The sequence below is a fragment of the Adiantum capillus-veneris genome, chromosome 6 (assembly GCF_014529385.1).
Source record: "Adiantum capillus-veneris isolate H3 chromosome 6, ASM1452938v2, whole genome shotgun sequence".
Taxonomy (NCBI): domain Eukaryota; kingdom Viridiplantae; phylum Streptophyta; class Polypodiopsida; order Polypodiales; family Pteridaceae; genus Adiantum; species Adiantum capillus-veneris.
In genome coordinates, this window is record NC_140936.1 from 43,923,034 (window position 1) to 43,935,687 (window position 12,654).

Here is a 12,654-nt window from a genome sequence, read left to right on the forward strand (position 1 = left end):
CGGAGTTAGTATTACCCCATGTTCTTTGAGATCCACGGCGAGGGTCGACTACACAGTCTCTCCACACGTTGCAAAGTGTCGTTATCAGAGGATATGAGTAGTGGGCGTCTCTGGGAGGACCTGTGTCACACATCCTAACCTAGCAGATCTTGAGACGGGCCACTAGAGGATTTGGGCTTGGGAGAGCTGCCCTCTGGCACTAGTGCAGTCCCAAAGTGGGACCTTGGAGAGTGGTTTTGGAGAGACCCCTTCTCTTCAGCCGACAACCCTGGGATCCCTTTCTTTCAGTACACTGCTCAACTGGGACGTCACATACTCGCGGAGACATACTGGCAGCACTTCATTGGCAGGAGGAGGGTCCCACTGCTGAGTTTCTATCAGGTTTTTGAGAGCGGTTGTGGGACTCCAGACCACCGAGGAGAGCCACTTTGTTCCAGTGGCTTGTTGCACACAAAGCTACAGCAGTTGGAAGCTGGCTAGTACACAATGGCTTTTTGGCAACCTGTGCAACTTGTGGTCATCTTTTGGAGAGTCAGCGACAGTCTGTGGGACTGCGCCATGGCACAGCAGGTTTGGCTTCGGGTTCTTCGGCTGATGCCAGCTCTTTCCACAGCTCAACAATACACTTGGGTGCTGCAACTTGGTCCACTCTTATGAGACCTGCGCTCCAGTTTGAGTTGGCTTCCACCAGCAGGATGATAGTGATCCAGGGGGGTCGACCTACACTTCAGCTTGCAACGGAGCTTACCCCCCGATAGTGGTGCAGTGAAAGAGAGGTGTGTTGGGCGCTCATTTGTGGCCTGACAATGTGGTTCATTTGGCGGGCCCGCTGCTTCCGCATCTTTGAGGCTCACCCTGTTCAACCAGCACAGATTGTTAGTGATTTTTGGCTGGAGCTGATCCACACTCTCAAGGGCCTGTTTGAGAGACCTCAGGGAAGTTCCGACCGCATGCGGGAGCGCCGAGAGGCTTTCTTGCGACTCTGGTGCCCAGGCCCTTCTTCACCATGGTCCAGGGTGCACCCAGATGGCATTACCGTCCACCTGTGTGGCTCTTTCCTCCTCCCATCTCGTGATTAAGCCCCCATTGTACATATCCTGTTTTTTCAATGGGAGAGTCTCCCCTTGCTGAAGCCACTGATCATCCCCACAAGACAGTACTACACAGAGCATGCATTCTACAAATCACGTGGTTCACACTCAACACTTAGGTGCAAACAGTCGATCTAGACATCTCGTCTAATGGAGAATTTTTGATGCACCTAGATCACTATCTAGCCATCTCATCCTTTCAATTGAGTAGAATCTGCAAAGTCCTCCTCCTCCGTCCACTTTGCAGTGAGAGCCAGAAAGTTCCTGCCACCAAATTATCAATGGACTTAGCTTACCCTTATATTCTTTTTCATGTGCCCTAGGACCTGTTGGTTGCTGCTTTGGCTCCCTGTCCACCTGCACATCATTTTGAATCTTCGGAACTGTCTGATATGAACCATCAGCTGTTACCTTTGGTTTTTTTTGGACACTTCGCAAAGACGCTCCATACAAGAGATCTGTATTACCAACAATCTAGCCCTTCTGCCACTTACAAGGTAATAATTCCTACTCCAAGACACACGCAACACACACACACACACACACAACACACGCGCGCACACATATGAATTAAAGAGGAACATACTGTTGAGTAGATAAAAGCCCCCCAATGCAGTCGAAATGCTCACACATTTTTGTTAGCAATATTCTAAGGATAGGCCGAAAAGTACAAATTTTTGCAAAGCTCCATACCATAATAAGTGCACTAATGAAAGATGCCAACCAAAAGTACCGAAGCAGACAAAGCAGGAGCCTGCCAAAGCAGTTATGACATACCAATCTGACGCTTCATTTCAGAATAAGATGTCTGCAACTCTGGTTCAGAATTGACGATGTCCCCACCCCATTGGTCCATTGCATGCACCTTCAATACAAGCCTCCGAATAGAAGTGTAATTGCCAGCAGTCTTGTGTAAAGTGGCTACCTTCATCAATGTTCAACACATCCAGAGTAAAGCTTGTTGACATATCAAACCAAGAATCGCAGAAAAGATTTACCATTGAAGCATCGACCGATCGGAGCTTTAAGCTTTCTTTTATAATTGCGGTAGATATTGGAACCTGCCATAAACGAATTTAGTTTCTAGTAAATTGAAGCACTGCTAGCCAATACTTAAATAGCTCCGGAGCGCCTGCAGATCGATATCACACAGAAAACTTTGAGGAAATGAGAAAAGTAAAGGAGGTAAAGCAAAAAATAATTAGCTGGTCTAACCGGTAGGCTAATGTCAAAGACGAGGCAACAAACACTCTTAAGGGTTTTGAGGTAAAAAGGGAGGCAATGCTACGTTGCCACTTTACACATGACACTTTATTACAGAAAAACAACTTTGTAAATGTACATGCAGCTTTAGGGGAAAGTTATAACATAAGGACTGCCCAAATAAGCTTGACTGTGTACTAGAAGGTAAAGTTTTTGTTGGGGTTGTTGCAAACCACAGCTCTGAATATAAGCCAGGAAAGAACTCCTAGGTAAGGGGTTTGACCCCCATTTTTGAGATGAGATGCTCCAATCTTTAGCAGCCAGTCTGTACCCTAAACATGAGCATAGGTACAATAACTCTTTCAAAAAGCTACATAGTGCAGGAGGGCCCAGATTGTAAGGCATGCAATCACATCATCAAACAACCAAAGCCAAAGCACTATCATATAATCTGGACTGGCAACTGAAATTCTTTTGAACTATCTGGGTCTTGTCGTGATTGGTATCTCAATTGTAAGCTCTTGGTTCCCTCGCACTTCGACCTCTTGAGCTTCCAAGTTCTGCTATGTAATATTCGTTTCCTGAGATAAGGGCAAGAGCAGCTTACGACACCACACCTTGACTTTCCAGTCAAGTTTGCAACTACATGCGTTTACTCTTTGTAACATGTTTACTTCTCCAATTTATCTTACTGGAGAATAAAAATATGTTTTAGATCTATTTGATAGACCCACATAATTTATTTGCAATAACCTTGGAATTTATTTGTCCTAACTACACAATAGTGCGTGAGGTCAAATGACCATCTGTCACAAACTGCTGACGTGTCAAGTCACTGAAGAACGAAGCCAACCTTCAGATCCCAGCCGAGCGGCCTAAATCCTAAGAAGTAGAAGCAATAGAAGAAGCGGAAGCGGAAAAAGTTCCCAACAACTTATGGGACCCTGTCCGATGGGGCCCAAGTGACATAAAGGCATTAAAATAAAAACGGACCCTCACACACACAAAAGACAGCCTAACCAACTGATGACATGGCAAAATAGTACGGACTCCCGAATTTTGCACTGGCTGTTGACATGGCAGATTGTACGGATTTTGGATTTTGCGCTAGCCAGCTGACGTGGTAGAGTTGTATGGATTTCCGCGTTTTACGCGGACTGCTGACGTGGTTGAGCTATACGGATTTCAGCTTTTGCGCTGGCAACTTTTGGGCCAATTGCTTTTGAGTTTAAAGGTTTTTCATGTAAACTGCTTTTCATGGGCCAAGGGCCTTTAAATATGTGCAGAGGGCTCATTCTCTGGCATGCTTCAGTACGAAGGTCAAAGAGCGCGAGTACCGGCATTGTACTGAGTTAAGTAATATAAAGAAATACCGAAAGGGGCGCCAACATTTTGGGGCCAATACTCTCTGGGGTGGAATTCCGCCACTCCGTGTCGCGTGTGTGCTCTCTTTTCCAGTTCAATTGTTATTGAAGTCCTAAAAGTCTGCTTAGTCTGTTCTTTTCCATTGGCACGTGGTGCCCCTCTTGTGACAGTGGTATCAGAGCTTCGGGCATGTGCTTTTCTGAAAGCATACGGGTCCTACCAAAGAGCAGACAGAGCAAGGTGGCGCTTCCAAAGTCTACTGGAATTGTGTTTTGAAGTATCTTTGTGTACCGACCCCGGACTTATTAGCCACTCCCACCATTACTATATCGCGCATCGGGCGCGGGCGCGCTCCAGTCTTCACCGCTCGTGTCTTACAGAGCATAAGCCATAAAGATCACTTGCAAGAGAAGGATCCAAGATTTGTTTCAAGCTGCTGTTTTTCTCAAAGGCAGTGCCATGCAGTGGTGGAAGTTTATAGCTACCAAGCCGCACACTCCAAGGACATGCAAGCTTTTGAGAAAATTTTTGCCCGAAGTTATATGGTTTTTGACATCTTCCTTCGGAGTGCAACTTCTGGCAGAGTGGGGTATCGCCATGGAAACCCTAGCAGATTACAACTTGCAGTCTTTAGACGTCTCTCAGCAGGTGTCTCTTGTTGATAACCTTGGAGGTCCACTGTGATTGCTATGTCTTGGGACTACCATCGCCGCCAGAGGAACACTGTCTGTCCAAGAGCTGATGGACCATGCTGTGGTCGGCTACAGCCTTATGGAAGAAACCTAACCCTAATTTCTGGTGTAGGTTTCAGGATGGAAAGCCACTCAACTTTTCGAGCTCGACTGATGTCCAGATTGCTTTTTAAGTTTGAATTTTGTTTGAGAATCTGTTTGAGAACTTGTTTAGGGTGATCTTGTTTGGAATTTGTTTGAAATAGATGGTATCTGTTTTAAACCTGTCTTGGTGCCGATTTGAAATGTTTGACTCTGGTTGTAATACTGGTTTCAATGATTGGTGATTTTACTCCCGGGTGGAGTAGTGAGAAATGCTATTTTGGTATTCTTTGAACCTCGGAACGACGCAGACAGGATGTCTGGGGAGCGTTTCGATGTATGCTTGAAAAGCTTGGAACGACGCAAACAGGATTTTTGGGGGTTTTGTTGTATGCTAGAAAACCTCCGAACAACGCAGTCGGGATGTCTTGGGAGTGTTTGGTTGTATGCTTGAACCTCCAAGCGACGCAGGCTGCGGTCTGGGGAGCATTTGGTTGTACTAGTCCCCTTAGCTCATGGCCCGGACCTTTTTAAGTTATTTGTGGGGGGAGTGACGAGGTAGTCGTTGAGTAGCTTCATAACGCAGACCGTTTGTCTCGGGGAAGTGCTCAGCGACGTTGTTCGTTGTGTTTTGTAACATGCATATATGAGCATTTGTGTTGCATTGTGATGTGCCAACCACTGAATATTCCTAATTGGATCAGATACTTCTGGAAAGTCAACGAATTGGGATATCAAGAGTTCTGATATGGAATGAGACTCCTTATTAGACGAGATTCTTCTCGAAAGCCAACAAGCCAGAAAATCAAGAGCTCCGATTTGGAATGACAACTGATTGTCCCTCAGATTGACCCTCGGAAATTTTTGAGCTAACTTGAATTGTTTTGTAAATATGCTGTAATCGCGGGCGATTACTTTCTTTCATGAAGGGGGGATGTCACAAACTACTGACGTGTCAAGTCACTGAAGAATGGAGCCAACCTTCAAATCCTAGCCAAGCGGCCTAAACCCTAAGAAGCAGAGCAGTAGAAGAAGCAGAAGCGGAAGAAGTTCCTACCAACTTATGGGACCCCGTCCAATGGGGCCCAAGTGACTAAGGCATTAAAATGAAGTTGGACCCTCACACACACAAAAGACTACCAGCTGACAACGTGGCAAACAAATACGCATTCCCGAATTTTGCGCTGGCTGCTGACATGGCAGATTGTATGGATTTCCAAATTTTGCGCTAGCCTGCTGACATGGCACAGCTGTATGGATTTCCGCATTCTACACTGACTGCTAACGTGGTTGAGTTGTACGGATTTCAGCTTTTGCGCTGGCAGCTTTTGGGCCAATTGCTTTTGAGTTTGAAGGCTTTTCATGTAAACTGCATTTCCTGGGCCAAGGGCCTTTCAATATGTGCAGAGGGCTCATTCTCTGGCATGCTTCAGTACAAAGGTGCAGAGAGCGTGAGTACCGGCATTGTACTGAGTTCAAGTAATATAAAGAAATAGCGAAAGGGGTGCCAACGTTTTGGGGCCAATACTCTCAAGGGTGGAATTCCGCCACTCCATGTCGCGTGTGTGCTCTCTTTTTCAGTTCAATTGTTATTGAAGTGCTAAAAGTCTGTTTAGTCTATTCTTTTCTAATGGCACGTGGTGCCAGTCCTATGACACTATCCCATTGCCCTTAATAATTGACCCACACCTTGAATGGACCTCAGAATTTAAACTTCAGTCCAGGCTACCCCTCGCCATGTCTGCCTGCCTGTCATTGTCTCTGTCTCTGTTTCTGCTGATCGCTTTGTTGCTAACTTTGATGCCTCTCATCTCTATCATGCTGTCGTGCAGCGTCTTGCTGTTGGGTAGAACCACTGCGACTGAGAGGATCACACTCTCCTGCAACCATTGGGGCAATCCCTCAATAGATGCCCCATTATCTAACATCTAAGGTACTAGCTTGGTCAGCCCATAATCGCGATTCTTTGCAAGTATAGCAAACCTTTCGAATCAAAAGTAATAGTATTTGGTGATTTGGGGTTTTCATGTAGAGCTCGCTACGTTGCTCACACCCTGCGTACCCCCCCCCCCCCCCCGCGTGCTGCCTCCCCGCAGCCCACCTTCGCTCGCCCACCTTTCACTTGCACCCTGCCCGCCTCCCTCGCAGTCCCCCCCCCCCCCCCCTCCCCCCTCCCAATTCTCTCTGGTTCCCCCCTCCCCTCCCAATTCTCTCTGGTTTTCTGCCGAGTCGACCCTCCTTGTCCTGCTTCGGTTCTCCCTTCTGGGAAAGGGCTCTGTAGCAGCAAAGGTTGAGTCGACACCTTGCCCACCAACAGCAGTAGACACAAATAGACGCTTGTGCTCCGCCACAGAGGAACTCAGATAAAGCCCCCTCATCCGGCCCCGCCAACCCCACCACCCGACTTGCTTTGTCGCCAGCAGAGCAAGCGAGCCTTTCAACAGAAGTGGAGCACCTTCAGGCCACCTCTGTCATTTGCAAGATTATTGGCAGTCGTCCTAGTCGAGGAGGAGTACGCGACCTTCTACAGGCCCACCTTCTAGCAGAGGTGAGGAAGATTTTGACATCCGGCTTCTCAGGCGAGGATACTATCAAATCAAGTTTGAGACTCCCTAGATGGCTGCTAAGGTCATCTCGATGAGCCTGTTGGCCATCCGAGCGGTTAGAGCTCATTTCCGACAATGGCTCCATGGTTTCGATCTAGCATCGGATGTCCCATTTCGGTTTGCTTCCCTAGTTTGAGGAGGGAATACTTACCGCTTCTTTCCAAGATTGGTTCCGCGATCAGGACAGTCTTGGAGACCCCGCACACGGCAGTTTCAGTTGCAACCAAGGCTGCAGGTATACCTTCAATACACGTTCTGGTTCGTGACACTCACTCTACCGAAGGTGGTCCTTCTACCTAGGGTGAGTGGGGGATGGTTACGCCAAAGGGTGGAGTATTCAGAAATCCCAAACTAGTGCTTCATTTGTAGACAAATGGGCCACTTAGCGAAGGCATGTCCTCGTAGGAGATCTCGACCCATAGCGCATGCTCAGCCTCCCAAGGCAGAGCATGCCCAACAGACAGGTACCAAGGACACAAAGGCTGGTACCTCGACAGAGGCCAACGATCAAGCAAGTGACGGCTGGCAGCAGGTGCCGGCTATTGTCGGCAAGGACCGGATCGCCACATTGCCTCCCCTTGTGGCCGACCTCCTGCAACTCAGCAGCATTAGGTTCCGACAGGGAACCATTTTGACCCCTACACCAGGAATCCTCTAAGGAGTCCACCTCCACCTCAGCTTCACCACCGCCACCTCCTTCCCCCCCTCCACCTTCACGCTCCTTACTTCCGCCTACACCTCCTTCCCCACCTCCCCCCCGGGCCCCCTCCCCCTTCTCCCCCGCCACCTCCTACTACCCCCCTCTCCTCGGTGGGGCCCTCAGCCTCATCACCCGACCCATCCCACACTCCTCCTCAGACACATGGGATTGGACACACATCCACAACTTGACACTCTCTTGGAAGTGCTTTCGCTACGAGCCGCATGGCTCGGGAGGGACAATCCCACTTGAAGACACCACTTCTCGTTCAGACCTCTCCTTTTGCAGCAGTCCCCCGTGGGCTAACTAATTTTGATTTTGGTAGACGATGGGACTTTTTCGACTACAGTTTCACACGCTTCCTTGGTGACCCTTCTCCCCACCTGAAGGCAGCTTACTTTACAGTTTACGTCCTCTTTCTAGCGGCCCGAGGCACCGAGGCTCTGGATTTAGCGGTAGGTTTCTCCTTTCCGCTGTGCGACTGGCTCCAGGTCCAGGCTGTTGAATCCTCACACCACACAGGGGACTTGGGGGTGACAGGTTTGGTACAGACACTTTGGCCTTTAGCCAAGTTCAGTGTGACGCCGCAATGTGCAACTGGATGTAGGCACATTGTGGTGCATTTGTTTGCTGACACTCACAGTCCCCCATGCTATGTATTTGTACATGAGAATTCTTGGACAAAGGATGTAGCCTTACGGACTGCACGGACTGCACGCTCTGCTTAGGCCTGGGTGGGACAATCACTTCAGATGCATTTGTCTAGAGGTCGCTCAGATGCGGATTGCTCCCCATCCAAACCAGCCTTGAAGATAGCAAGATTGGCTGTTGTTGCAGCATCGGTCTTTTCTCATTGATCCCATGAGGATTGTCTTATGGAATGTGCAGGGTTTAGGTGGGCCCCAGTTTCAGTGCCAAAGGGGCCGGTTGCGCCAGGAGCTTCAGAGATGCCTTGTGGGTGGTATGATTGATATTTTATGCTTCAGGAGCATCATCTTTGTGATAGCCGCATTCGGCGATGTGGTCAAATTCTGTGTCACCATGCAGGGCCATTGAAGGCAAGCAGGTCGCAAGCTGTCTAGGCTGAAGCAGGTGGTGAGGGCTGCAACCGAGGTAGGGGCGGTGAACACCCACCAGCATGATACAGAAAAAGGTGCTCACAAGGGCTATTCACAGGTCACCAACACCCCTCGGCCAATCCATTTGCCAACCTCTTTTTTTTTCTTTTTTTGAGGGGGGAGGGGGGGTAGGGGTAGTACTCTATTTTAAGTTGGCGGCCATACTATTTTTGTGAGGAGCCGCACAAACCTAGTTATTTGCACGCTTGGCTTTGATGGAGGGATATCACATGCTTGCTTGTTTCAGCTGTGGGTATGAACTTGGAGCCTGCGGATCACCGATCATCACGACTCTTACTTGATAGGGATGATTGATCCTGCATGGCTAGTAGTGCCCGCCCTTATCCAACTTGTATTCGGTGTCACCTCCATATGCCAGAGTCTATGCAACCCTGTTTATGAGTTCCCCTCAGTCTCCTATGGTTTAGTGTGTTATCTGTGCTCTTATGTGCCATGTGGGCCTTCACCAGGAATTTGTGACTTAGTACCCGTTTCCTGGCTTCAGCGAAAGTTTAAAAGTAAAGCAACAAAGAATAGAGGAGGCTGGACACCAGGTATACTTTTAATCAGCCAAAACTATAAGCACAAAGAGCAACACCAATTCATTGTTCATATATAATCATGGAAAAATTGCTGACAAATAAAACAAGTAAGAATAAAGACTGATACCAGCTTGTGTTTGTGTTCATAGACATGGGTCCTCAAGGGTGACAAAAAGGCTGCTAAATATAAGCTTTTTCGGTGCTCCCCCTATTTTTCCAGAGTCAATCAGTGCTGAACATCAAAAGGTTAATTGTTCTCAATAACTGCACAAAACATTATCTGAACATACCGACAGTTTAGAGCTCCCAAAATGTCTGAGGACATCAATAGTGGCACCAAGTGCATGCAAGCAGGTTCTACACAATCAAACATATATTTGCCTCAAAAGGACAAAGATGTTAACTCCAAAAAACTACTAGACAAGGAAATTATTTGATTGGAAAAGGTAAAAAGAGGAAGAGACACAGATAACAACATCATTGCAATAAAGTTCATCATCACTTCATAGATTGACAGCTTTGTATAACCTTTCAATGCCTTCTGGAAGAGTGATGCTTAGTTCAGCAGGCGGTCTGAAAACGACAGGGAATAGCTGAGTTTCCACCAGCAACTCCATGGCTTTCAGAGGGTGATTACATCTAAATATTCTTTCAACCTACAAAAAAGCACGGAACAGAAATGAGCCTTTACTGGTTCCCTAATTTGCTTATAAATTTGATGGACTCTATCTTGCATTAACCTCTCCACCAATTCGCTCGCGACTAATTCGGACGGCCAGAGCAAGTTTTATGTCTGCATCAATGGCATCCTTTGCCTCAGAATGGAGCTCATACCCTAGAACTGACACTGCCAATAAAAGGCCAAAAGAACAATTGGTCATGACACATAAGACATCGACCCAAAATATTTCTATTAAACCATTCCCCTAGCATGTATGCATTTTGAGTACACGCCTTTAAATACAGCCCAATGGCGTTTTAAATATAGCCAAATGGCATGTAATTGAATTTTTTTGAAAAAAGCATAGCTGACAATCTAATACTTGACCACCCTTAGAGCGCCAAATGAAGACCTCAAGAAGAAGCAGAAACTGTTATGAAGGCACTCATAGGCAATTACAAGGGCCAACAGCCAAACTATAAAAACTGACCACTACGACTAAGGTAGAGCCTGAACACAAAAGGCCCACAACCTCCAGTCTCCTCCGTAGCCTCCTCAAGATAAGGATCCATAAGCTAGAGGCCGAACCCTGGATCGCCCACAATCTCTACTCCCTCAACGGTCAAGATTCAGGATGCTCCCTAGCGTTGCTGCTGCCACAAATCTAAGCCTCTAGAAGGTGCACTCTGAGATCAAGGCCGCTCACACCGAATGCCAGCAAGCAGACCCTCCTCTGCATCTCAAATAAGAAGCAATCCACCTATGCCTGCAATCAGCACCTCTACTTCAGTTTGTTCTTAATGTGTGTTGCTTCTGGCCTTGAGTCAAGTTCTCTCTTTTTCCCTATTCCCACCACATGGGGGCAATCCCATCCGTAGGACCTAAAGCTCAATAGGTACATGACAATCTGACGGGAGCGGGAGTGCTAACTCGATGTCCTACTGCATAACTAATCGTCTCCAAATAGCCTCAATCCGTATGCCTATACATCCTCCAACATGTTGCAAAAGCGAACCCTCTCTTTATAACTCCATACAAGTCTAGCTGCCATGGGACCCCAAGCTACATATGGCCTACTGCCTAACACATAGCCATGCACACTGCGTAACAGGGGTTCCAAGTCAACAGCTAGCAAAGTCAATCCTCCAGGCAAAGGATGTTGTCACTGAAACACGCTTGGTCCCAGCCTCGTACTGGCCCTCGGCAAGATGAGGGTAAATCTGTCTTTTCCCATCCTCGGCTCAAGCCAACCATGCCCATCTTTGCGAAAACCAATCGAGTCTCTAGGCGCCATGGGCCACTCGTCAGGAGAGATCGAGCTTGAATCTTGGTCAGAAGGAATTCCTTTCAAGACATGTAGGATCCGAACCGTACGTAGGGATCCTCCCATACCGAATTCACATTTTTTAATTTTAAAAATGGCAGTTTTTCAGCAGTGCTCCTATCTACGGCTATTAGACTCTTGTACTCCTTAAGCACTCTTTACATAGACTCTACAGTGCAGACATAGACAAAGACTCAGTTTCTTGTTGCAGAGCCTGTAGAATTACCGCCGACATATCTCGTGCGCAGTAAGTGCCTCAGACAAATCAGCAGTAAGGGAATTACAAATCAGCAGCCAAATATGGCATTTCCAGGTCAAGTTAATAGCGGCCAAGGAACACAGATGAACCCTAATAGTGTTCCCATGTTTCAGTCACTTCCATATGACAACTTAACGCCGCTGGAGAGGCCAACTCCGTACAAAGAAGGTGGCAAAGGTGTGTCTGTCACGACCTTTACAGGGTTTGATGACAGGAAGAAGGCTCTCTCATTCCTCCAGCAGTTTGACAAGGCCTATGCAGGGGGAAACTTTACAGAGGCTTCAAAGGTCCGCAAGGCAGCCACTTTCTTGACAGGGAATGCGGGACAATGGTGGACAACTTTATTGCTTCAAGGGCAAGCTCCGTCCACATGGATTTACTTCAAGCAGATTTTTGCAGCAGCATGGTTATCTAATGACTTTGAAGCAGATGTCATGACAGAATGGCACCAGCTTAATGCTGCCACTTGCAGAAATCTAGATGATTACAATCGGAAGTTTAGGAAAGCTCTACTTCCAGTAACTTCCTATAGGTTTGTGCCATTGACAGAACAGATTGAAAAATACTGTTGTGGCCTACCCAAAGGATTGAGAAAATACTGCACGAAGACAAAAGTCACTACTTTGACGCAGCTCATCGAGGTAGCAAACACTGGCAATGGTTTGCTCAAGGAAGAAGATTGTGAATTTAACACTGGCGTCAAGGCAGGATCAGGCAAGAAAAATTCAGCCAAGAAGCACGTTCCCAATGAGGCTCCTAAAGGGACTCAGGAGCCAGCCAACACAGGGAAAGGCAAAGCTACGACTGAATCAGAAAAAGGACCAGCAAAGAAATGGAAAAGACGTTTTCCTCGCAAGTCAGAAGAACAAAAGAAGGTCCTGAGGACAAAGAACAAATGCTTTATATGTGAGCAGCCTGGCCACATTGCTTACAACTGTCCTACAAAGAAAAGGCCAGCTGATTCTGATGACAAGGAAGACAAGAAAGGAAAGAAGCCCATGGCTGGTCTAGT

General features: G+C 47.4%; 1 protein-coding gene across 4 annotated transcripts in view; it reads right to left on the minus strand.

The window, feature by feature from the left end:
• LOC147455425 (CCA tRNA nucleotidyltransferase, mitochondrial-like) overlaps window positions 1–12,654 on the minus strand; it is an 80,722-nt gene that overhangs the window by 22,899 nt on the left and 45,169 nt on the right. For 2 of the 4 annotated variants that reach the window (XR_015188351.1, XR_015188352.1), the window contains exons 7-12: window positions 10,139–10,245; window positions 9,927–10,054; window positions 9,689–9,755; window positions 9,526–9,606; window positions 2,090–2,152; window positions 1,869–2,012 (exon numbers count right to left, since the gene is read on the minus strand). Coding sequence is in view for 2 of the 4 variants with exons in the window: in XM_086514204.1 (XP_086370330.1) it covers window positions 1,869–2,016; window positions 2,090–2,152; window positions 9,526–9,606; window positions 9,689–9,755; window positions 9,927–10,054; window positions 10,139–10,245 (594 nt within the window). In the remaining 2 variants the exon portion in view is untranslated. Of the gene's footprint in view, window positions 1–1,868; window positions 2,017–2,089; window positions 2,153–9,525; window positions 9,607–9,688; window positions 9,756–9,926; window positions 10,055–10,138; window positions 10,246–12,654 lie in introns of all 4 variants that reach the window. The other 2 variants (XM_086514204.1, XM_086514205.1) reach the window with 1 other exon arrangement.